The sequence below is a fragment of the Anoplopoma fimbria genome, chromosome 10 (genome assembly GCF_027596085.1).
Source record: "Anoplopoma fimbria isolate UVic2021 breed Golden Eagle Sablefish chromosome 10, Afim_UVic_2022, whole genome shotgun sequence".
In the NCBI taxonomy this organism is placed as follows: domain Eukaryota; kingdom Metazoa; phylum Chordata; class Actinopteri; order Perciformes; family Anoplopomatidae; genus Anoplopoma; species Anoplopoma fimbria.
The window spans coordinates 7672245-7696926 of NC_072458.1; the positions used below are offsets into that span (position 1 = coordinate 7672245).

Consider the following 24682-nt stretch of genomic DNA (forward strand, 5'->3'; position numbering starts at 1 on the left):
AATTGTCTATTTAAAAAACATTGTTTCTAAAAATCTTATTAAGATTTATTGTATATTAATATACTGTACTGCACTTTTTTTTAATCTCAGAATTCAGAGACACAGTGTAATGAATATACATGTCTTAAGTTGATTGTCCCTAATGTTCTTCTGCTGCTGGTATGTCAATGTGTCAAAATATGAATAATGATATCAATCACTATATGCAGTTTTTACACCATGCAGTTATTATTACATTGTGTTTATACAGTGCGAAAAAAGTGTTGCTTTGCATAATTCAGTCTGGGAATGTGGGCTGTTGTCTCTGTAACTGTCCGCCAAACTCCTTTGAGATGTAAAGATCCTTCAACTTATAAGTAGTCTCTGACTATCCAGCACTATTATGAGTGTCCATTGCGATGGACTTGATGACCCTATCAATGTGAATTATATTAATTATCCAAAATGCGTATCCTGTTTTGTTCAGTTTTCATAAATTCATTCTCAACTACTGTTGGCCTGTAAAGAAAAATCTGTAGCGCTGTAATCACAGGTCTTTTTGTCAGTGAGGCCTTGAACACATTCAATAGCTGCTTAATAACTACTTCACTAGATTCAATTCGCAGACTAAAAGAAAATAAATATTTTTTTCAAAATCCAAATTACATGATGGGTTATTGCAAGCAGGTAAGGGATGCAGTGCATAACAACAACAGCAAACCCAAAATCAATGCATAAATGAAAAAGGACAACAAATAGTAACAAAGAAAAACACTTTTATTATCAGGGGTGGATGGGTAAATAACTGCTGCAAGGTAAATCATACCACCAAGGCTACGACTCTGATACTGAGGATGGACATATTTTAATTTTTTTCATAATGACACGTCACTTCATTCCAGCTGGGAGACCTCATGGAAGTATGCACCGAGCATCTTGGTCCCCTGAATGTAGTTGATTCTGAAAGTGGAAAAGATAAAACAGTGATGAGCTTAATTAACCGTTGAATACTTGTCTTTATTACAAACTGGAACAAAATGTTCCATCGTAAAGATCAATTTATGAAGAATTCAAGTTGTTGCATCTCACTTTAATTATAACTTTTGGGTGGAAGGACTTGACTTGGTAGTTGATCATTAAATTCAACATAATGTAAAACAAAATGTGGCAGACCGACAGTAATTAACAGCCTCCCACAATCTTTCCTGTGGCCTTGATAATATTATTTCTTTGGCACAATATCACATCAGATCTTTCCATAGTGATTGGAGTAGTTCAGGTGGAATCAGAAATAAGGATTTGACTGTGACAAACCTGTTGAGCTTTTCATTCTGTGAGTGAGCTCCATCATCAGAGGATCCAACAGGGAGCAGCATGACATTTTTGCCTGTGGCCTCCTGGAAGGTCAGGGTGACGGGGATGCTTCCACCCTCACGAGTCAGGTCAGGCTCCACACCAAAGACTAATGCACAGCAAGGAGCAGGACAACATGGGAAGAATAGTCAGTATGACTGGAAAAAAAAAAATCTTTAAACATTAGGAAAGAGTGTCAAAAAATGTCATCCTAAAACATAAATAATAAGAATCAGAGCAGCCATTAGAAAAACAAAAATCTTTTTCATTTCACCGAATTTCCAAAAACATTTCCCACTTGACCCTGAGTGGTATCTTGACAGCAGTTTGATTTGTGGTTTGAGACAGGCCTTTTCTTCTACCTTTTAAACTGCTGACAATGACATCTGTCGTTTACTCTGAGTAATCAGGATGTTTCTAGAAAGACATGCAACTTATTTATTTTATTGCTTTGAGCACCTCAAAGAATTGACTATTTCAAAATTACAGCACAGGAAACCAAAATTATCCACATAATTAGATAACATTGAGGCTAAGTAGGAGAATGTGTTTTGAGTGAACTAATCCTTTAACCATATACGTCTCTGTACCTGTTTTCATGGCCTTTCGACCTGCCATGTAGTGCGGGTGGTTGAAGTCAGAGACCCAGGCCTTGGCTCCGTGGCCCATGTACACTTTCAGTTTGTTGGGGCTTCCCAGTTCAGCAAACTTCTTCTGCAGATGATCCATAACCTTGATGGCGAGAAAGAAAAATATGAATGATAGTCTTGGCCCAGGCTGATGTGGTTGAGATTTTGTCATTCAAAACAAAAACAACCCTCTTTTTCATGCTAATTTAGCTTCAGTTTTAAGACAGTAGTTTGAATACTACCTTCATAAGATTGGATTTATATCATGTTTTTACCTGCTGTCTACTCAGCAATTCAGGGCACAGTTTTAAATGTTTCTATAATGAACCTGATTTTAAATTTGTTTATCCTCATTACAATTCAATAGTCAGCATTTATCATTTAACAGGGTTTGTTCCTATCATTGGTTTCTGTTTCGATTACTCTGAAGGTGTAATTTTATTTAATGTGATAAGCAATTTTGGTTTTGTATTTAAATAATTATATATGTTCATTTCTTTTCATCTTAAATGAGCTTCTGACTTTTTATACATTATTTACTGCCTGATGACTTGGCAAACGTACCACTTACCATATGTGCTTTTTGACAAGGGTTATTGAAACAATTGTTATGATTATTTTAAATATAATTTTTCAACAGAATAACTGTTAATCACTGATTTATTGTCAAGAAGAATAAATCCACTTCGGTAGGTCAGGCTTAGGCTATTGTGTAAATCTGCTTTACTAGTAGAAAATCGGTATTAAAAGCAATATTCACAAAACTCCACTGCCAGCAGCTATAATGTCTTCCATGCCACACCCTTTATTGTATTCTAGTCACATGAACGCTACCATTTGACAGCATTACAATCGGTGTTAGGATATTTCAGGGTTTACCTGCTTCTCCACCACTTTGGGGTCCATGTCGGGGACGAGGCGAATGGAGAACTTGCCGATGACCTTGCGGGGGATAACAGTCTTGGCTCCTGCTTCAGAGAAAGCTCCCTCAATACCATGAAGAGACAAAGACGGATACCTCCAGCGGTGCATCAGGATTTTCTCCTGCAGGATAAAAGAAGCACAGTACACTTAAATTATCATTAATTATCATGCAGTAATCCAGTGTGGTACAGCACATTTCTCTGTTTGAGTGACAACAGAAATCAATGCCTTGCCTTGGTGTCATGGAGTAGCTTTCCCACTCCAACGTCTTTGCAGTATTCATCCAAGTCAAAATCTATTTTCTCATACAGCTTTTTCTCATCATCGGTCAGAGGGGCCACGTCATCGCTTATACCAGGAACCAAAATCTGCCCCTTCTTGTCTAAGAGGGAGCCTGTTCAGAGAGACACAAGCAAAATATTTAAACACCGCTTACATTTTTAAAGTGCAGGTCAAAGACTCAAACTAGTTTTATGAGATTATGGCTCAATTATCAGCATCACTTGCCCATAAGTGCAACCAGGTCGGTCATGGCTTCATGGACGGAGCCACCAAACACCCCCGAGTGAAGGTCCTTGTCGCCGCATTGCACCTTTAAATAAAAAAATACATTTTAATGTGCTTCATCAAAATACAATTTCACAAAAAACTAAATGACATTCGTGTCATGCTGGAAGAACTGCGTTACTTTAGAACTAGGTTTGATTATTGCAGCAGCTTAAGTGATTACATTAATATTCAAACAGCACTACAATCAGACTTCACCTCGATGAAGAAGTAGCAGATTCCTCTCAGACCGTAAGTGATGCAGGGTTTGGTCTTGCCGAGCCAGTAGTTGTCGGAGATGCAGACGTAGTCCACGTCTTTTAAGAAGGTGTCTTTTCGTGAAAACACCAGTTCATCCAGGCCTTCAGATCCAGACTCCTCCATCCCCTCGAAGCAGAATTTGATGTTGATGGGAAGCTCCTGCATGAAGTGAGATAAAGATAAAAAAAAACACAGTTTAAACTTCATATACATCATCTACAGGCCCCACCGTGTTTAAAGTTTGAAGATCAACAGGATGAAAGAACTGTTTTTGTCATTTTGATGGCGAGTTGAAAGAGCACACAAAACCATCAGACCTTTTCATTTAGAAAATAACTTTTTTTAAGAGAAACGTGGAAAATATTCAAAACAACACCTATTGTGATGTGACTTGGTTTAATCATTAAGTGATGGCTGGATAAGAAAATGATTACCGATTTTATCCAGAGACCTTTGACCGCCTCTCCTGCTGACGGCTCTAAAATGATCAGTAAGCAATTACAGAATCAGATCTGCAGAGATAATTAATTTCTCGGAATGATGAAGAAACATTTTGGAAAATCACTCCTAGTAACTAGAGCAAAACTGTATAGTAATTCAACAAGTTTTTGTATTATTGCTATTTTACCCAGAGAAAATCAAATATACTGCTTTAAAATAATATATCTCAGTAGTAGTGTTTTTCATGCTGTCCAAAATCACCAGCGTCTCACACAATTGGTTTTGGAAACCCAAAAACCTGAACTGATTTAACAGTACAATGTCTTCAAAGAGCGGCTTTGAAAATGAAAGGAAAAGTCTCTGTGAATGTAGGTGACAGATTGATTCAACCTACCATTATCATTCCATTCTCTTTCTATAAATTCCAAACATTGTTAACATGTAAATGAATTTAAATCACCTCGACATATTTCCACATTCCTAGCAACATCCCGATCACCTTTCAACTGCACCCATTTTGCCAAGTCATGAGTAAGAAGAACAAAGCCAAAACAGGTCTGTTCGTATTCACAGTGAAAAGCTCTTTAACACCATAATCAATGATAACAGCTGGCTGGACTGTGATCACACACAGTCTTGTAACAGAGGTCAGGTCCAACATGACTGACAACTTGTATTTTATTTTATTTTTTCAGAATATGGTTTATTACCAATTAGTTTTTCACTTTTGGTGCATATAAGAAACATATTAAGAGGAAATAAAGGATACAGAAAGATACCAGAAGTGAGAGAAGAAAACTGTGGTGGGAGCTTTACCTGCTGGATCTTCTGGTGGGCCTCAATGCAGTTAAACCAGGCCAACACTGGACCCTTGTCATCAGTTGAACCTCTTCCATAGAGCTTACCTGCAAAGAGAAAACTGTTTTTTTTAGATAAAACCCTTAGGTCTTTATATTATTGTAGTTATTCTGAAGTTAAAAAAAAGGCTTATGAATTAACTGTGTCAAGGCACCGTTATATGTGTGACACAATAAGAAAAAAAACATTATTTCATCTCATTCATTTTAAGTTACTTGCTAGTAGTAAAAGCAAGGTTAAGGAACCCTTTCACACAATGAAAAGTGGAAGGCCAACTCTAGCATCTAAACAACTGGATAATAAAATACGACATAAGCAAAAAGAACAGAGCTGAGCAGGCAGGAATGAGACAGGAGGAAGTGAATGTGGTACTTTCTGTCAGCTGACTTTCAGCATAAAAGAATACGAGGCCTTTTGGGTGTTATTAGCAGCAAAAAATAAAAAAGGTAAAAAAAAAAATATATATATATCTCACCAGTTCCCATGTCACTAAACATGAACTGAAAATATGTGTGGCTTAATAGTGAAGGATAATAGATCGGCAACGCTTTATCCGTAGAACAAAATCAGGTGAGGAAGCTGACCAGGTTCATTAATGCTGAAAAAAATTATTACAGCATTTACATTATTGTAAATATTTTAAAGATGCATAGTAACAGTTGCCATGTTGGTGAATAGCAAACAATGATTAAACATCTATCATTGTGTAAAACATTCACTAAATAAAATGCCTCACTAAAGCCCCCTTGCCTTCTGTAAAACTGAATGTATTATTGTTAAATACAACTGCACTTGCTCAACTAGACCTGTGAGGTTTGCAAATAAGACAAGATTAAGAGCATGACTACTTGACTGGACTTTGGTAACATGCTGCAAACTGTGATAAGATCATAAGTACAAAGCTGATAAAAGCTCAAAGAGCATTTAGACAAGACGTTCCATTTGAGTAATGATGAGTAAAAACAACCTCTGCTCACCAAAAAAAACAAACGAGTTTTATGTAAGTGTTGTGTGCAGACCTTTTGATATCTTTTCAGTAACTAAATGGCCAGTTTCATTTTATTCTGTAGCTCTGTCATGGCTCAGTTAAACTACGTTTTCCTTTAATTGTCCTCTTTGTTTCTGCAATCAGGCCTTCACTGCAGGACAAGTTGGTCCTTTATTTCAGTCCAAAGTGAAACTATATTTTTGCCAAGCTGAAAAGGAAGGTGGTGTAATCACATTGGGGAAAGTAACCCTGACTCACGTCTCGTCTTACATGCCAAAACAGCATTCCAGTCTACTTCAATAACTTGCAATAAAGCCGTTTTGTTTCTAACAGACAGACTTTCCAGATCATATTGAAAAGAGCTTCAGGGTAAACAGAAACCAAAAAACATCTGCTCTCACCGTCTTTCTCCACCAGAGTGAAGGGCTCTGTATCCCAGCCATCGTCAATGTTAGCCGGCTGGACATCAAGATGGCCGTAGATACACACGGTCTTCTTGCCCGGGTCTGATCCCAGATGTCCCAGGACGATAGGGGGCAGGGGGATCTCCTCTCCAGAGGGAAGCTGCATGCAGGAACAAAAACAGGTTTTTAATACAGGTTCAAGTTCACAAAGAGGGCCCATTATTTTTTAAATTAAAACAGTTAACAGAAATATCAATTTAAAAAAACAGTATATGTAGGAAAAGCATTGAGAAGCCAATGCATTACTGGTGATGAAATCCAAACCTTAACAGTGTGCAAGACACACTCTTACACACCTTCTGTTTGCCGATGTCCACCATCTCAACTGTTCCCCCCAGCTTCTCAATGTCCTTGGCTGCCATCTCCATCATCTTCTTGATCTCCCCGCGCTTCTCCGGCCAAGCAGACACGCTCTGGACTCCGACCCAGTCTGCAAGACGCTAGAACCACAAGAAAAATTCACTTACATTTTAATACTGTCTGAGAAAACATGGGTAAAGGCGTTTCATACAGCGTATCAAAGTTTGAGAAGTTTAAGGCTCATATTTGGCAAAAGCTTCATTTAAACAATAAAGTGGAGTCAGAGTGAATGTGTCTTAGCACTTTGATCAAGTGAAGACAGACATTTGACTGCAAACTAATCACCAAAATGATTAGTTGACTCTAAAAGCAAGAGGTCATACAAAACTTCCCTCAGGGTGAGCTTACCTGCACGTACAGATCCTGGTGTTCGTCCACATACTTAAAAAGTGCTTTGAGATGAGCCATCTTTCCCAGCGACAGGAGCTGAGGGTTTAAAAGGCAGAGTGGAGTGAGAATCGACCTTAAACACTTTGCTTTCTTATGGGAGCACAAAAAACACGCCCTGCTGCAAACCTGCTGAGCCCTGCACTATTGGACCTCTGTCATGCCTGCAGTCACAAGAGCAGGGTTTCAGATCAGGAAGCTGAGTGGGTGATGCTTGCAAACATTTTAGTCACAGCTGCTACTTTAAATGTATCTTGTCGTTTTTATAAACGGAAAAAAGCAGGCACATAGTAGAAAGGTCCCATTATAGCAGAAGGCTCTCTTTTCCTCGATCATTTATTACACCACTTTTACTTTAAGCAACAAGCTTTTGGTTTAACTTGGAAAAAATATGCATGAAAACCTCATAGTTACATAAATGCATGACTCTGTAGTTAACAGGCTAAATCTTTTCAAAGGTAGCAGTGGCTGGCTAAATGTACGTTACACTGAATGAGGGCTAGTCTTTTCCTGACAGATGGTCCGCTTTGTTAATTTCTGAATCGCATATTCACATTAAAGAGACCCTGTAAGTTATGAGAACTCACTTCGCATTTATTCCCCAACAGATGAGGTTCACACTTGACTCCTCTCACCTGACTGACACCTCCTGTGTTTCCTTATGACGTTGACAGGTTGTGTAAAGTTGAAACGGTTGATGTTTTTATTCCACGCACGAAATAAAGAAAAGGGCAGAGATATTCCTCACATCAGTGGACGTCAGTGGCTGTTTGATTGTTTACCGGCCGCAAAGAATTGTGGGTCAGCGGCAGATGCTTCGTCATGATCGTCCATGAGGTCCAGAAACAGTTGAGAGGGGAGAGCAGCCCTCTCTGACAAATCCACGTACATTTTAAAATGAGGAGCTCGGGTGTAACACTGGTGAAGAAGTATTGTTTTACTTTAAGTGAAAGCCGTAATACTAATGGTGCAAAAACATGTTACAAGTAAAAGGCATGCATTTAAAAGTAAAGTAGTATTAGCATCAGAATTTAAGTAAAAGGATTTTTGCAGACTGGCCCATTTCAGGATAACGTACACATTATTTGACTATGATTATTGTGCACACAACTAAAACATTAATGCTGGTAGTTTGTGATTTTCCCACATGGATCAACAAAGGGTTGATAAATGATTTGTCAGTTCATGTTTTATTATTTATCACAGTTGAAAGTTAGTTATGAATGCAGTAGAATAAAATATTATCCTCCAAAATTAAGTATTTGTTGGTGCTTTAATGTTTGAGTAGCACCTTTCCTACAGGTTAGGGGAAAATCAAGTGCTTATAAGAACAAATCTAAGCAATGAGACTCATGCGAAATACAATACAACCTAAACGCATGCTTAATTATGAAAACTATAAGATGTGCTCTATATTTTAAGCCATACAGCAATGGCTTCTGAGGTAAACAAATGATTTCAAATGAACCATAAAAGCTCAAATGGCTGCTGTAGGTTAAAAGAAGTGAAGTTTGCAAAGAAGTGTTTACACCAGATCTCACCTTACAGGCACAACAGCATTCCAGTTTACTTCAATAACTTGTGCCATTTCACATCAAGCAGACGATAATATAGTGAACAGAAATCAAAACAGACCTTTCCTACAAGAGCTGAGTTTAGGTAATCCTCTTGACCTATAAACATTGTGCTCACTACTGCAGTTTGTTTGCCTCAAGAGTTAAAGCAGTTAGATTTCAGCACATTAATCGCCCTCAAATGTGTGCGTTTAATTTAAAGAGGTAATGCACATGTCACATCTGCATTTTAAAAACCACAAAAGCCAATGTTATAAATTATATAAAACTTTAATTTGTTTTTTGCATTCATCATCCACTGTAAGGTCTCCAGTTGCAAATCCTTATGGTGCCTGTCAATAAGGAAAAATAATGATTAGACCTATAAAACAGAGATTGCAACACATTAGCATGGTTTAGAGGCTAACCTTTCCATCAAAGCAACGTTCTGCACAAGTCTTTTCTGCTGTCCTGCAAACTTCAGTGGAGCACATAAAGTAGATCTGCAAGGCAAAGAAACAGTCACCATGTGAAGAAAATAAAAATGAAAGCATTCATACATCTTCAGGGACAAGTTGCCTTATTTTCTCAAGTCTAATAACTGTTGACTAAGTCACATTACTTTGGCAGGGTTCAGTTTAATTGTTTTATACAGCATTGACAATTTTGCCCCCCCAATGGCTTCCTGATTACTTTGACTCACTTCTTCATCAAGGAACTGGTTTGTGTTTTGATTCATAAACTGGAAGGCCAGGACCATGAAGCGCCTCCGGTTACGATTTGTGGTAGAGCCACTGACTTTAAGGATGGACACATTGGAGTCAAAAGGATTGGCACACCTACAGAAAAAACAAGGTACGGTTAGGGCAAGGACATTAATCAACCTTTAATACACATGAAGTTCAGACAGTCATGCTTACCCTTCATAAACAAGCACCAGAGCGTTTCTTGCAGAGCGAGGGTAAGCTACACAGTAGTTGACAATAATTACTGCATCTGGTTTTGGAGACTTCAGGTACAGTTCAAGATACACCGGCTTGCCGAGTAGCAGTCGCAAAGGCAGACTGGTTGAAGCAAAGTAACTTGAATAAGTCACATCTGTTGGGGTGACAAGGTGCAAACTCATTGAAATTGACAAAATGGTAACATGCAAGAACTGCTTGTGTACTATCTAATGCCAGTCGTGTTAATCAAGATTGAAATTATATTTGGGAATATAATGTGCAATTACTCACCTTTAGCAATTCTCAATTCAACACTATACAAGCCAGTGGCAGTGACGTAAGTTGGCAAGCTGGAACTCGGGGTCACGACTATGTAGCCAGCACTGGCAAATGACTGTTGAGCAGGGCCTGTTTTGCTGTAGCGGCATTCAATCATAAACCTATAGAAGACAGTCAGTTTAGACTCAGCACTACATGCACAGATCATCTAAGAACTAAAAATATCATTGGGTCCTTATAACTTTGTGTAAATGTACAGTGTAACCCACTAACCTGATTGGATCAGATCTAATAATTACACCATACTTGAGATTCAAAGCTTTGACAACTGTCTGCACTTCGGCAAGGTAGACTGTCGTCTCACCAACGTTCTGTGCAGAAAATACTCAGAGTTTTCACCACATCTATACATCCTGCCTAAGGCAGTCTTCAAGACTGCCAGCATGTTTAGAGTTGTTTATATTCTTAAACCCACGATCACGTCAGCCTTTAAGAGATGCGTTTAGAATATGCAAGACCACAAGGAGTGACTACATTGATAGTTTGTCACAACATTGGAGAATTGAGAAATGTGTTACATTTAAATGAGAATTCAAGAGTAACTTTAAAGTGCTATGCGAGCACATAATCAGAAATCTAAATGCAACACAAGTTGATTAACTTATGACATTACATTTGGCATACAATAGCAGGTCAGGGGTAGGAGTCTTGCATTGATGGCATACACTTAAAAAAAACGACCTTATCTATGCAACTGAAAGTTTAAAATGCACACATGTAAGGGCTACAGCTTTAATTAGGCATCGTCTGCCTTCTTAAGCAGTGGCAAACAATGTCAAGTCCACTGAGTCTTGCAAGTATGACAACGCATCTTAATGCACAAGAGAAGTTTAGAAAAAGTGGAAAGTGCATTGTTAAGTTAAGCAAAGGGGATGACTTACATAAGAACGAGTTCCGCATTCTGTAACTCTGAACTTAAAGATGGCGACTTCGGCATTCATAATGGCTGGTGTACAACTTGGATTCCCAGGAATAACAAGATTGGTAGGGTCCAGAGTGGTGGACACAGAGTTTGAGCGAATGGCAAAAACAAAGTATTTATCTCCAGTGCACTCTGAGAAAGAAAAAAAAAGAAAACATAAAAATTATAAAGTTAACATCTAAAGTTCTCAGAGAAATTCAAATTGACGATCTTATGTCACATCTCCCTGAACAGAAGCCTCACCATCCAGCGGGTAGTAGCAGACATGATAATCTACACAGCAGCCCATCTTCCGACAGTCTGAGGAAGATAGTCCTGAGGCTCCACAAGTCACCCTCTCCCCGGAGGCGACAGCACAATCTGAAAAAACGTTACCATTTTTAAAATTTGTCTTCATTCTGACAATTCAAAATAAAAGTTCTATCCTTTCCCCTTACAGCTGTTTTAAAAAGCAAGTGACACATTAAATACCTTTAAAAATAATATTTTCTAGACAATTTGCAGTTTAAAACTCACTTAATGCTGGGGTTACAGGTGCTGGAGTGTGGCAAATTTTGGGTTGGCTACTGAAGCTATGTCTTAACTGTAAAGTTTCCTTACAGAACGCAGTAGCAAATTGTGTTTGACCAAAGTCATCGGCAAACAACAACTGCAGGCTGTAGCCATCAGTCTGAAATAGGTTTAAGGAGAGATTTTGGTTAAAACAAACTGAACTCAAAAGGTTTAATATAGACTTAAATGATGACTAGTTCAATCTTAATAAAAAAATAAAAGTCAAAGCAATGATTTTTCAGTAACCTACATGTTTCACATGGCACCCAGTGAAGGGCACAGTAAAGGTGTTCTTGAGAGCATTCACTCCATAACCACAAGACTCTGGAGCATCCATGACAGACAGCATTTCCATTGGGCCTGGAAAAGGAAAATAAGTCTTAGTAAGCTTACAACATGCATCAAGCAAAGTTGGAAATAAGCAGAAAGTCCCAGTACATACCCAAAATTTTGACTTCACTTAGTGAACCGGTCAGAGTTATCGCAAAGCCAACTTTACAACAAACTACAGTTAACCCAGAAAAACTAGGAATGGTACTGCTGGCCCAGCTCCTTGGAGGTGGAGCTACAAAGTCATCATTATCTTCGTCGTCGTCGTCAGCGCTGGCCCAGTCGTTTGAAGAGGAATCTACAAATGCATTATTGGTGCCGCTGTCCAAGCTTCTTGGAGGGACATCTACAAAGTCACCACCGCCAAAGCTGTCCCAGTCTTTTGGAGGGGAAGCTTCAAATTCACTAGTGGTACCGCGGCCCAAGCTTCTTGGAGGGGAATCTTCGAATTGCACCTGGAATACATGGTCGGCAAGAGGGTTGTAGTTTTCACTGGTGGCAGCACCTTCAACATCAGGAAATGCATCATCAGAGTCACTGATGTCATCTGGAGGAGAAAAAAAGAGTGGTAGTTGTTACCAACACTATAGATGACTCCACCCAAGTATTGAGTAATGCATATACAAAACATCTTGAGCACATAGTCAAGTGGTATGTTACTCGAACCGTGATAATTAAAAGTTTTGTATCATTAGTGAAACCCAGACTGACAAAGTGTAATGGTAGTGTAACAGCAACACATGTCAAGCCAGTTAAGTCACAAAAATAAGTTTCAAGTTTATAAACATTACTGACCAAGTAAACCTGTAGCATTTCTTCCTTCATAAGTTACATACGTTCTAGCTTTAAAAAAATAAATAAGCCTTTGTTTCTTGTACAGAAAAATTTGAATGAAGACAATGCAACAACCTACCGACAGTGAACACACCATCATTCATTATTTGAGTCTCATTAGTTTTACCTGTCGAGGTCAAACTTTGCGGTCCAGACAACTGCCCCTCCTCGTAGAAATTAAGAAGTTGATTTCCATCGATCACATCCCATTCCGGGATTGGACCCTGCAGCAGAGTCCCAGTCAGCACGACCACCAGCAGCTCGAACGTGACCACCAGCAGCTCGAACGTGACCACAGCCATGGATCCAAGTGAAGTCCCTCGTGCTGCTACTGAACAACGGGTACTGACGGTGCCTCCTGTCGTGTCTCAAGTCGTGCATTAAGTCGTGGTGAGTTAATTGATTGCACCTGGTAGCTGATAATTGGCACTTGCCGCTCGAGTTAAGTCACACGTGTGTCAATTAGAACCGCCTGTTTGCTGTATAAGAAAGGCCTAGGGAAAAGACAGAGGCCTTATTTGGTATTTCTATGAAATTACAGCTCTTTTAAAATGAATGCATGAACCAAAATTCTATTATATCTTGGACATCAGTTATGTGAATTAAAACCTGGCCGCACAAAATACAAATTAGGCTTTAATATATGTGCAGATACGTTTTTTAACACTTGTAACATAGGCCAATTCTGATTTATACTCGGAATGTATTTTTCAATCACGAATTATGAATAATATATAAAAACGTATGAACTTGGTCCAGACATGTTTTTATCAATTAATCAAAACATTAAAATACATTAAATGCAAACCATTTCCAAAAGTAGACTCAACACTTCTCTGACTCTGTAAAAATCATATTACATGCTTCAGATATGGAGTATTGATATGCTGTTGTATTGCATTACATTACAGTTATACCTTATAAACCTGGTAACTCTGTCAGTGTTTCCCCCACGTTCACGCGCCGCTGCTGAATTTTCTCCGCCGCTGCAATAAAAATCCTTCTCCTAATTTTTTTTATTTTTTTTTACGTAGCTCCTTTTAGAAAATATACAGCGCGTAACGTCAATTGCGCAGCACGCGGCACATCGTCACGTAACCAACATCAAAGAAGAAAAATACATTCATTCTAGCAGTAGCGAGTGAAGCGGAAGATCGAAGAAAGAAGGAAAGAGAGACAGACAGACAGAGAGAGAGAGAGAGAGAAAGTAAGTTGCTAAAATGTGTCGCTTCATGACCACCAGTGTTAAAAACCCTCTGAGCCCAATCATTTTATTGTATCTATAAATCGCAACCTCCGTGCCGTTTTTCCTCTAGTATTGTGTGTGTGTGTGTGTGTGTGTGTGTGTGTGTGTGTGTGTGTGTGTGTGTGTGTGTGTGTGTGTGTGGCCTATGTGTGTGTGCATGTTTTTGGGATCACCGGCTAATCTTGCGGTTGTCGCTGTGAAAGGGGATCACCATGCGGTTAATCCGCGTTATCCAACGCGTTTACTCGCGTTGGATAATACGCGCCAAACCTGACGCTTGATCATTGTGTGGTGGTTCAACGCGTCAACGCGCCAACGCAGCTAGATGAGTCCATGTCCATGCAAGTGAACGGAGCGTTCCCTCTTCGTCATAACTATCAAACCAAACACATTTGTAGTGCTAAGGCTCACACTGATTGGTATTCAATTAGCTTTATTTTTTATTTTTCATGTGTGTGAGTCTGTGTTCTTTTCAAATTTTAGTTAGGTTTATAATTTAAAAAGATGTGTTTTGCCCATTGTTGCAGGAGATTTCATTTTTGAACAAAGTGTCTTATGTAAAAAAACAGTTAGTGTTTAAGCATTAGGCAAAAATCTGTAAATAAATTGTGCAAATTATATTTGCATTTTTTGTTTAAATATTACTATACAAAAATATAAAAATCTGTAAATGAAGACACAAAAGGCAAAGTTACAACACCAATAATCCCATCTACAGTAATACACAGGACTGTTTGAATAGGATTTAAGTGCATATTCTCCTCTCAAAGTGCACCAGATTCATGCATTCCAATGTAAAGGGTACAAAAAAAATTCGGCCGGGGGGCATTACAGTAGAGGGTATACACCACCGCTGCTGAAAAAAATCCTGCGGGAAACACTGTCTGTGTATATCTATATGTACATATACTGTTTGTTGATATATATATATTTTTACCATCTGTGTTGTTTTTATGTATACTGTATGATTTTATATATGATCTCTTTAACATGATGTTAAATTATTCCCACTGACTGTGGCTTAATTTGATATCAAAGCAAAATTAGTAAAGTCATATGTTTTTATCTTTTTATTCCCACATAATGCGGCATAATGTATTTCATAGAGCATTACTGAATTATTTTGTCAGTTGTAAAGATATTCCATAATGCCTGATTATAAATAATAAAAGCATAATCAAAGAAAGAGAAATGTCTTAGTGTGGCAAAGACTTTATTGCATATATTTCAAGTTCACAAACGCCCGATGTATTCTTCTACTGCACCACAGGTCAAAGAAACAGACTACTCAAAAGTCTTAATCATTAAAAACAATAGATTCTCTTTCTTTAAATCATATTCTCTTGAGCAAATAAAAACAAACAAATGAAAAGGCCTGGATGTTCAGTCAGAGAAAAGAGAAAATCATTTGTAGGCATTGGCTTTATGTTTGGGTAAGAAGTTGAAATTCTTTGGTACTGGTCCAAGTAGCATTTCACTGGAGAGAGGGGAAAAAGTAAGATATTATAATCAGGAAATACATGAATTTAGCAGTTATTCTTAGTGTATCTTGATTTTGAATGGTGCTTCTTGATGGTTTAAAAATTGTTTCCTGCTCACCTAATCCTGACCCAGTCCCCAACATGTTGACTGGCCATTAGTGATTCCAGGTAGTTCCTGCCCAGGTAGAAGGGAGGTCTCTCGTTGATCTTCTGAGGCACCCGCTCCAACAGGCCTACTGGAATATATCTGATAGATAGAGATAGTAGAATTATAAGTGTGTTTCTGGATCAAATGGCAAGTCACAAATATTTCTTGTTAATAGCAGAAGAAATATACTGAAGTGCATGTTGTTGCCCACCTGCACATGAAGGAGAGCCACTCCAGCATGAACGTGCGGGTCTTCTCCACACCTCGAGTGTCCGAGCCCCAGTGCTCCAGACCGAAGTTGCTGAAATCCCTGAGGACGTCAAGTCGCTCACTGGACGAGATGTCCCAGTGTCTGTTCTCCTTTATTTCAGTGAAGATCCAGGGCTTAATGAGAGCACCCCTGAGGAGACAAAAATCATACATGCTAAATCAAGTTCAACTTCACCACAAAGATAGTTTAGCTCCATAAAATGGAGTAATTCGTCTGGTCAGGATTCTTTGTGTGTTTACTAGGCTCTTAGTTACTGTAAAAGTAAGAAAGCACAAGCATTTCACTGATAGTGAGAAAAATAACAGAAACACCACACAGAAAACAACAAAATCATTACGATCACAAAAAAGGGTTTATTGCAGCTATAGAGCAAATTAGCTTTTGCAGTACTTCACTGTCCACTAGATGATGCTCTGGAGCAAACTACCCAATGGTTTAGAATAGCTGGCATGTATTACTGTCATACTAGTGTGACATTTAAATCAGTGTTTCAATTAATTTGTCCCTACTGTGAGTAATCACTTAATTGGCACCAACCTTGCAATCATAATGCCAGAAACTCCAGTCTCTCTTGCTTTCATGGCATCTTCATAGGAAAGTATGTCTCCATTACCTGGGACAATAAACACAGGTCACCTTAGTTCATCTCCTCTACACCTCAGAGGAGTTTGTTATTGAAATATTATTGAACGGTATGCAGCTACAATTTAAGGTATGTGAAATAAATTCACATACCAAAAAGTGGGACAGGACTAGCCAGCTTGGAACAGGTGTTGATGTAGTCCCAATCAGCCAACTTAGTGTAGCGCTGCTCTCTGGATCGGCCATGCAACTGTAAGAAAACAACAGCATCAGTTGTGTGTCAGCATTGACTAATATTCATCTGAAGAGACAGAAATGACAGAGGAGGATGAAAAGATAATATGCACAACTGACACAAAAATAAAAACAAGGGCTTGAAAAAAAACATCTCACAGATGAATCTTTGTCAGGATGACAAGGACACAATTTTAATTAGAGTCAAACAAAATGCAAAAGGGGAACAAATCAAGTTAGATAAATAGTCATATCTGCATTTTCACCAATAATTCACTCTAATTTGTTACGTGCATTTATTAAACAAAACAAAAGTTTGTTGTAGGAAAAGGAGGTTTGTAGCTACATAAAGGAATTAATGATTTAATATCTTCTATTTAAGTGTCATACACCCAAAGGTGTCCACCCCACATGGTCTTAAAAGACACTAGTGGAAATGAGACAAAATTTGACTTTCATTGTTTTCATGCATTTCATGGCTCGTGCTGTGACCCTATTAACTATGATTTACAACTCATGGTGTGGGACAAAACCTTTAAACAATGCTCAAACCCATGCCTCTTTTAACTCTTTTTAACATTTATTCATGTTGGTTTCACATAAGACCTACTGTTATCATAGAGACATCCCACTTCTTCATCTCTGTGATGAGTTTGTGTGCTATGTTGCACTTCTCCTGAACACCAGTGCGGATCTTGACTGTTAAAGGGACGTCAAGGACCTTCGGGAAGAAAGAAATTGTGTTCTCATTCATCCTTAAACTTTGTGTTGAATATTTTCCTTGATGGACATTTAAACTAGTTTAACACTAGCATACTATACATATTAAATTATGACAGTATTTTCTACTAAAGCCAAAATTCACCAAGATACCAAATTCAGACACTTGTCATCAAAAGAAAACTTACATAGTTCATTCCCTTGATAATCTGTTCAAACTTTCTGGTGCGTGTCATCAAGCCGCAGCCTCCGCCCTGATGAGGGAAAGTAAACAAACACCATCTGTCAGTCAGTGTCATGTTAATGTTTCATATTGCTCTATACACTCAATCATCTATCAACACTAAAGTCTGTCTGACTGGAGAGCTCTCACTTATCACAAAGACATTTAATTCACTCTACATGGTCTGATTTACCTGCATGCTTATCTGTTTTTTCTGTTTTTTGATCCTGTCTCAACCACTGTAGCAAAACATGTTTTTTTCGTGACGTTTACCTTCTTGTAGACGAGGTCAATGGGGCATCCAGAGTTGATGTCCACAAAGTCAACCTCAATGTTGTTGTTGATGAGCTCGGCACACCTCGTCATGGTGTCGGGGAAGCAGCCTTCCACCTGGAGACCCAAAGAAGACGTCAGAACTGAGGACATCTTCGCTCTCACGCAAGTCCATGAGCCGTGTTGATAACAAAACGAACAAAGTAATTCAACAGATCTGAGCGGTTCTGTGGAGTATCAATAATCTATGATGTCATCACCTGGACGCCAAAAACGTCTTCGCTTTCGTGGCGTTTCAGGAGGGCCCACTCTGACTGCTGGCCCTGCAGCAGGTTTGTGCACATGGCCATCTCCCCGCAGGTGATGTCTGCTCCGAAGCGCTTGCACAGACGCCGGAAAGGCAGATTTCCACACTGAGGAAAGAGAAGGAATTTATTTAATCAGGTCGAAACCTTATTTATTTGGTGTGTTACTGGTTCTATAGGGTGACATTTTAACTCTTGTCTATAATGACAGAAAATTTGATTTGTTGGGCAGCATTTAACTACATCAACAACATATGAAACCTCAGTGCTCGATTCAGTCTCATCATACTTACAGTTGTTAGAGGAGCAAGGTAGAGCTTGTCTTGAAAGTCGACCTGTAACACAGACAAAAGGGATTACATGATATTACCTGTGTTATCTTAAATCATTTTGGAGTGGAGAAGGTTGCCTGAGATATATACCTGTTTCTTCTCACACGGGCGCAACTTGATGACATCTACATCAGTGAGTGGCCCAACAGTTTTCACTGGAGGCTGCTTAACTGGGCTGGCCTGTAGCTTGTCACAGAATAAAACATATAAAAACACTTGAAAAATTCCAAGCAACACACATACACCTATATAAGAGGTAGTAGTAGTAAAGTAGAGATGTATACCTGGGCTTCAGCCTCAGAAGAAGCATGCTGCTCCCCTCCTGTTGGATTTGCAGATACTTCAGCTGCACGAGCATCACCTAGGTTTGTCAAAAGACTGAATTATTAGAGCAGATTAAAATCTACATCTGTTCAACTCACGGAGATAAAGAAAGGCTTGCGTGTTGTCCAACTAAAATGAGGTGCACTGATGAAATGAGAGCTCCAAGAAGTGATTCAGAGACTCACTTCAGGGACACTTCCTTTTCACTGCTGATTACTGCACTTCTGTGTCGGCTTTATTTCAAACCACTCATAGAACAAGAACGACTGAGAGCTTCATTCTAAGCATAAACGCTGGCAGAATATTAATATCGCTGAAGGACATTTGTGCTGCCAATAGATCAAATTTTGTGTTTTACATCCTTCTAAATCTCTTTAGTCGTCTTACCATTCCCTTGCTGTTCTATTTTGTCTTTGTTGTTCGGAAGTGTTTTGAGGTACTCTGCTGACTTCTTGAAGGTCACCGCACGCTTCCTCAGACGGTTCTGGAGTTCTTTAGCCAGGCTGTTCTTCACCGGCGTCCTGCCCTCGTTGGCCTTGATTAGTTCGGCGTTCAACATGGTTTTAAAGTCAGGTGTAGTGTGTGCCTTGGCGAAGCGGCAGGAGAGACCATAACCGCACTTTCCGAATGTGTCATAGAGGTAGCAGCTTTCCCCAATGTCAGCGGGCTTACTCGCCATGTACTCGGCTACGTCGTGGTGAAAGTGGCAATTGTCTCCAAAGGGACATTCCCTGTTGTCCTGCATGGATGGGAAAAGTCATGAAAATAACTATCAGCATACCGAAGATCACTTTTTGTGTCATTTGTTAATGGTTGGTTCAATTTACATACCTGAATGACTGAAAGACACAGTCGTTTTTCATCATAGGCGGTAGGCTTTGTGTGTGGCCTTGACTTATTCTGTCCCCGAATACGTTTACCTTCTGGTTTGCCGCCCTTATTCCCCTCCTCGGGGTCCAGTTTTTGCTTTTTTGTTTCAGGTTCCTCAACAGAGGTCGCATTTGTTTCCTCTACTTTGTCACTATCACTGGCCTTTTCCCCCTTTGGGCCCTGCCACCCAGAGTCTACAAACCCATGAAATTTTTCTTTGGTGGACAGGAATCTGAAAAATACAAGAAGAAAAAAGAAATATAATGACCTGTCAGTTTTACGATGTAACAACCTGACATACATCACGGTGCTTTAAGTGTGAGTGGAATGACCATTGAGTGGAATAGTGCAACATTAACGCCCTACAAATTCATCTCCAACAATGTTTAATTTTAATTTAATGTGGCAAAGCTTTTACCATTGTTACTTCTGTACTAATGAAATGTGAGACTTGAGAAGGTTTAGGCCAACTAAATTGTCCCAACAGGTAAGAATATTTTGTGACATTTGCTCGCTGTTCTATTACCACATGAATGACCTAATATTGGTAGAAATACAAGAGGGGGTATTGATGTCGACCAGCCAATCCTTGTAAAACTGGAGCAAAAGCTAAGAACATACTCTGTGCAAGAAGTAAAGCGCAATTCACTATAGTTGCGAAGCCTTTTTGCTGACCGTGTAGTTTTGTTGGCTCCATCGGACAAAGTAGGGTGCAGTGTGAAATCTATTAGTCCATGCTACTCTGCAGGAACAAAAGTGGATTACTGTAATCAGGTTTGGAACCAGTTTCTACTTCGACTGTAGAGCATCTCTAGGGTTACCAACAAGGACAATTTGGAGCATGAGAACGGGAGGCAGGCTGGAGTTATGAAGAGGGGGGCTGACAGGCAAGACGTGATGCAGCACAGGGATATCAGACACAACTTGAACTACTTCCAAGATTCATGGAGAAGGAGAAGGTGAAGACGTGGTGTTTAGAGTTTCGGCAGATGTGTGGATAATTTCACATCAGCTGTCTGAATCTAGATTCTTCAACCAAACATACACTTTGAACAACAGCTGATAATGTTTGCAGTGATCTCCAACAATGTTTCTTTCTCGTGCATTAAGTAGTTAAGTTACTTACTGTGGTTTGAGGGCAGATTCGCCCTTCACAGCTACATCCGTCCTCTTTTCAACGGTCTCCTCTGCTGCTTTTTCCATCACACCTCTACAGGCTTTCTCCAAATCCTTTCCCCTGGACAATATCAATACATCAAATTATTCCCTTGAATCTAACTAACGTACTGATTAACTGAAGAGCTTACGATCCTGTGAGCTACGAGTAACCTTATGTCTCAGTAGTCATTTGTATGTCTTACAATCTAAGAAAAACTCTACTGCACATTTCATTCATACTAGTTGACTTAGCGTCTATTGAAGCACCTCTATATAACACCCTGGTGTCCTGTCTGATTAAACTGAATACAATTGTGTGGAGTTACGTACCTGTTATGATCAAGGTTGCAAAGATAAACAGCTAACGTCAACTGTTACTGTAGCATGCTTTGCTGGAACATTACCCTGCTAACAAGCTAACCGCTAACGTTAATGCTGTTTGAGCAGACAGTCAGCTAACCACGTGCTTGCTAATGCTCATGAGTTGATAAAAAGTCAAAGGTAAATACTAAACGATTACAGTAAACCTGTATTATACTTCTGTCTCACAGCCTAACATGCAGCAACAGTGTAAATGCATGAGGAAACAGTTGTGCTGCAGTTTGGTAATGTCCGAAGTGTCCTGACCGACGTCTGACGAACATTGGTTCCGCATAATACATAAAACAAATAACAAATTAATTCTAATGGTAGTCCAGGGATTAAGTATAATCAGATTACATTTAATTTAATATACATGACGTGTTTTAGTTTATAAATGGTACTATATATATTATAACAAAAAAAACTACCTCATTTCATTATTTACATATTTATGAGCACAAAAAAGGACTACAATTATAATTGAAACATTTCGTCAAATGCCTTTTTTGGATATCACTTTTATTTTAATATTGCATCTTCCCATGAATTCCAACATGTAATTTATACATCTTTGACCAAATTAAAATATAATGATTAAATGATTGCCATTGTAGCCCTGCCAGGTATATAGAAGGATTACAACAGAGAGATCCGAAAAGTCAGAAATCATTTTTTTGTTACTACATGAAGCAAACATTTGTTTTGTAAAGCAAAACTCAAGTAAAATCAGCATCAAACATTGAGTTCTGGTGAGGCTCCAAGTCTTTCTATCTTTGCATCAAACCGTTTCTGGCTTGTGTCCAGGATGTTGATGCCATTCTTCTGGAAGTCATAGCCCACTCTCTGCAGCTCCCCTAGTCGCCCTGTAATGTTCTGTGTGCTGTAGTCTAAAACTTTGGGCTTTTCTATGATCTGCTTCATTGTTATCCCTCCTGTTAGGAGACAGTCCAGTTTAGAGCTCAGCGTGTCCGTCCCAATGTACAAAACCATCGGATAACTGATTATTAGTTTTTTTACGTCAGCTTTCCGACAGCCAAGTGAAACCATCCTCTGCTGGAGGCTGTTAAAATTCTTTTTCAGATATTCATTGGAAAGATCCATTATTTCTGCCCCGGGGCCTTGAAGAAGAGCAAGCAGTTCTGAATCGCTCAACTTAAGAGAAGCTCTCAGGATATCGATGTTTGTCTTGACTCTCTTAGTGCTTCGGATGAGAATGTAAAGGTTTCTGGATATGACATATTTAGCAAACTGCTCTGGATTCGTCCCACCGAGTTCGGCACAGATGTCTTCCAGAAACTCCACCATCTGCCTGTTGAGCTCAAAGCTGTTGGAGAATGTCCGCGGCGCTGTGGTCAGCAGCCGATTAAGGTCTTTGCTGTTCAGTCCCAACGAGGTCAGAAAAGCAATGTTCTTCTGCAAGTTACCATTATCACTGGACCGGAAGAAAGACTCTGGTGAGCGATCCAGGATGCTCACGATTTCTCCATCAGTCTTAAAGATGTCTCTCCACAGATCCCAACGCTGTTCCAAGTGTTCAATCGAGCGGGTGATGGCGCGGGGGTAACGAGATATAATGCTGGCGATTACTCTGCGGCTGGCACCTTTACCTTGCAGAAACTTTGCGAGCCCTTGCTCATTAGTGAAGGCTTTACGAAGCACCCCCGGCTGACGCTGGCGTGCCATTTTCACATCGACTCCCATGAGATTCAGATTCTCCAGCAGAGATTCATTCTCTGTGGCCACTGGCGGCGGCTTTGGCTCATTGCTTTTTGTAGTGGCACTGCAAAGACCCCTGAGAAGGAAGGTTGATGTCAACTGTGCTGGGATGTTCCCAAAGCTGCGCTGCAGCGTCACAGATCGATGAAAGCCGAGGAGAGCCCTCACTCCAGCTACTGCTGCCATTGTTAATGAGGAGGGACAGTTTTAGTGGACCTATAGGGAAAATAAACATATTTATCTGATTAATAAATAGTTCATGACACCGCTGCAATGTTGATATATATCACTCAAAATGTCAACTTTTGCATATTCTATATAAGCTCGTAAGTGTATGTTAACTGTGAGGAAAACTGGTAACGTTTACGTTGAACCTTAAACATGAACCGTCATATATTATTCTATTCACAAGCTAACATTGAAATGATATACAGTACGATTGACATCAAAATGAAGTCTGTCGGTAGTCAGTTCTTCGTTACTTTAACGTTCAAAATCAACTGTTGATAAACTTTATTCGCCCTTAAATGACTGAATAGAAAGTTCAGGTAAACTCTTAACTGTAACGTTACATCTCCCCCTATGTACCATTAATTATCAATTTATCAATGCCTCAATCTGTAGCCTTTATGTAGAAATGATATAAAAACAAATACCATATACCATATACCATATACCTTTGGTTTCTCTTTGCCACCGACTTTCTTGTGTTGAGAGGCGGATACGTGAACATCTTCTCGCGATGTTTGTGGTCCGAGAAAAAAACACCCAGACGAATGTTGCTTAATTACCGCCACCTAGCGTTTCGGAGTTTAAAAGCATTTCTAAACTATATACAGTCAATGGTTTTAACCACTAGATAGAAGCAAATTATTTTTACTTAACGGTTACACATTTTAACCTGTAATATGATACACAAATGAGGGTTCAGGGCAGAAAGCAGGATTTTAGATTTTTTTTATGATTATGTTCCTCTCATGCTATAGATTCAACTTTTCTATTATATTTTCTGTATATGTTATCCCCATTTTTGATAGCTAAAGTGTTGAATGCCTTCTCCACACTGCAAGGATGTAGCTCTGGTGAAGATGTGATAAATACTTTAATTATATTATTTTAATGTTAGAATATTTGTTGGAATCAGCCTTAAAAAATCTGCATTTATTAATTTGTGTGCACATGTCCTATTTAAGTTGTTGAAACCATCAAATTGACAGATACAATATAAAGGGCTTAACATTCTCATATGACCCTGTATCATTTCATTGTGCATGAAATGTACACTGTATTCAGCCATTTACAATGAGAGTTTCAAGTCTGTTCGTAGCGGTATTATGCTAAGTTGACAGCATAATGTTTTCAGTGTAATTCTAAAAATACAATTGTATATTGGACGGTTTGTTTCAGGCATTAATACGTAATTCGTGCCTGACACACAGCAGACGTCCTTGTATGCCCATGAGGTACAAGAGCACGTTTGCCATGTGTTGTGGCTGACAGCTTAGCACTGAAAAACCCTCTGACCCATTGCCTCTCCTAACTTATGAGTCCCACCACTCATGAATATTTTAACAGTGCACAGTGATATCTTCATTATGCATATGAGCTTTCACCCCGCTGCTCTAAGATTGAAGTGAGCATGGTGTTTTAGTTGAAACAGCTTCCTCCATGAAAGGGGGGTCAGTATCATCTAGTCTCAGTCATCAACACTGTTTATTTGCCATTACCAGACACAGTTCCACTTTTCTTGCACTTGTCAGAAGCACCTCATC

General features: G+C 39.2%; 4 protein-coding genes across 6 annotated transcripts; all 4 read right to left on the reverse strand.

Annotated features, from left to right (window-relative positions):
* Nucleotides 1-735: 735 nt before the first annotated feature.
* cndp2 (carnosine dipeptidase 2) lies at nt 736-7969 on the reverse strand. Of its 2 annotated transcripts, none has more exons than XM_054605910.1 (12): nt 7826-7969; nt 7152-7229; nt 6740-6883; nt 6381-6543; nt 4950-5038; nt 3651-3851; nt 3393-3477; nt 3119-3279; nt 2841-3005; nt 1923-2064; nt 1294-1441; nt 736-939 (listed from the first exon to the last, which is right to left on the reverse strand). In XM_054605910.1, the coding sequence occupies exons 2-12, from the start codon at nt 7209-7211 to the stop codon at nt 873-875; spliced, it is 1425 nt and encodes a 474-aa protein (XP_054461885.1). In that variant the 5' UTR covers nt 7212-7229; nt 7826-7969; the 3' UTR covers nt 736-872. The 2 variants fall into 2 exon arrangements, with proteins under 2 accessions (XP_054461885.1, XP_054461886.1); XM_054605911.1 differs by having other exon boundaries at nt 7778-7969.
* A 1046-nt stretch (nt 7970-9015) lies between these two features.
* Nucleotides 9016-13056, reverse strand: LOC129097564 (zona pellucida sperm-binding protein 4-like). The gene is made up of 12 exons (XM_054606455.1): nt 12792-13056; nt 11943-12377; nt 11751-11860; nt 11465-11618; nt 11192-11308; nt 10908-11080; nt 10240-10337; nt 9979-10127; nt 9664-9841; nt 9447-9582; nt 9172-9246; nt 9016-9096 (listed from the first exon to the last, which is right to left on the reverse strand). The coding sequence occupies exons 1-12, from the start codon at nt 12964-12966 to the stop codon at nt 9088-9090; spliced, it is 1809 nt and encodes a 602-aa protein (XP_054462430.1). The 5' UTR covers nt 12967-13056; the 3' UTR covers nt 9016-9087.
* A 2053-nt stretch (nt 13057-15109) lies between these two features.
* Nucleotides 15110-21444, reverse strand: dus3l (dihydrouridine synthase 3-like (S. cerevisiae)). 2 transcript variants are annotated; one of them, XM_054606210.1, is made up of 16 exons: nt 21162-21444; nt 20800-20910; nt 19635-19905; nt 19191-19542; nt 18764-18840; nt 18570-18665; nt 18441-18482; nt 18103-18255; nt 17843-17959; nt 17535-17600; nt 17237-17347; nt 16546-16642; nt 16348-16423; nt 15751-15939; nt 15510-15638; nt 15110-15387 (listed from the first exon to the last, which is right to left on the reverse strand). In XM_054606210.1, the coding sequence occupies exons 2-16, from the start codon at nt 20874-20876 to the stop codon at nt 15315-15317; spliced, it is 1926 nt and encodes a 641-aa protein (XP_054462185.1). In that variant the 5' UTR covers nt 20877-20910; nt 21162-21444; the 3' UTR covers nt 15110-15314. The 2 variants fall into 2 exon arrangements, with proteins under 2 accessions (XP_054462185.1, XP_054462186.1); XM_054606211.1 differs by having other exon boundaries at nt 15116-15387; nt 18570-18659.
* A 264-nt stretch (nt 21445-21708) lies between these two features.
* Nucleotides 21709-23666, reverse strand: LOC129097532 (transcription termination factor 1, mitochondrial). The gene is made up of 2 exons (XM_054606426.1): nt 23588-23666; nt 21709-23126 (listed from the first exon to the last, which is right to left on the reverse strand). Exon 2 carries the CDS (start codon nt 23094-23096, stop codon nt 21927-21929), a length of 1170 nt encoding a protein of 389 aa, XP_054462401.1. The 5' UTR covers nt 23097-23126; nt 23588-23666; the 3' UTR covers nt 21709-21926.
* Nucleotides 23667-24682: the final 1016 nt, after the last annotated feature.

What these genes read in the sequence shown, in the direction of transcription:
- cndp2 (XM_054605910.1), bottom strand. Translation starts at nt 7,211, where the DNA reads ATGGCTCATCTCAAAGCACTTTTTAAGTATGTGGACGAACACCAGGAT. An exon ending in TGGACATCGGCAAACAGAAG is followed by an intron (nt 6,544 to 6,739) that starts GTGTGTAAGAGT and finishes TCCTGCATGCAG; the next exon opens with CTTCCCTCTGGAGAGGAGAT. An exon ending in TCTGCTACTTCTTCATCGAG is followed by an intron (nt 3,478 to 3,650) that starts GTGAAGTCTGAT and finishes TTTTATTTAAAG; the next exon opens with GTGCAATGCGGCGACAAGGA.
- LOC129097564 (XM_054606455.1), bottom strand. Translation starts at nt 12,966, where the DNA reads ATGGCTGTGGTCACGTTCGAGCTGCTGGTGGTCACGTTCGAGCTGCTG. An exon ending in GCAAAGTTTGACCTCGACAG is followed by an intron (nt 12,378 to 12,791) that starts GTAAAACTAATG and finishes TTTCTCCTCCAG; the next exon opens with ATGACATCAGTGACTCTGAT. An exon ending in ACCTGTAACCCCAGCATTAA is followed by an intron (nt 11,309 to 11,464) that starts GTGAGTTTTAAA and finishes ACGTTTTTTCAG; the next exon opens with ATTGTGCTGTCGCCTCCGGG.
- dus3l (XM_054606210.1), bottom strand. Translation starts at nt 20,876, where the DNA reads ATGGAAAAAGCAGCAGAGGAGACCGTTGAAAAGAGGACGGATGTAGCT. An exon ending in TAGTCCTGTCCCACTTTTTG is followed by an intron (nt 16,424 to 16,545) that starts GTATGTGAATTT and finishes TTATTGTCCCAG; the next exon opens with GTAATGGAGACATACTTTCC. An exon ending in TCTGGCATTATGATTGCAAG is followed by an intron (nt 15,940 to 16,347) that starts GTTGGTGCCAAT and finishes TTGTCTCCTCAG; the next exon opens with GGGTGCTCTCATTAAGCCCT.
- LOC129097532 (XM_054606426.1), bottom strand. Translation starts at nt 23,096, where the DNA reads ATGGCAGCAGTAGCTGGAGTGAGGGCTCTCCTCGGCTTTCATCGATCT.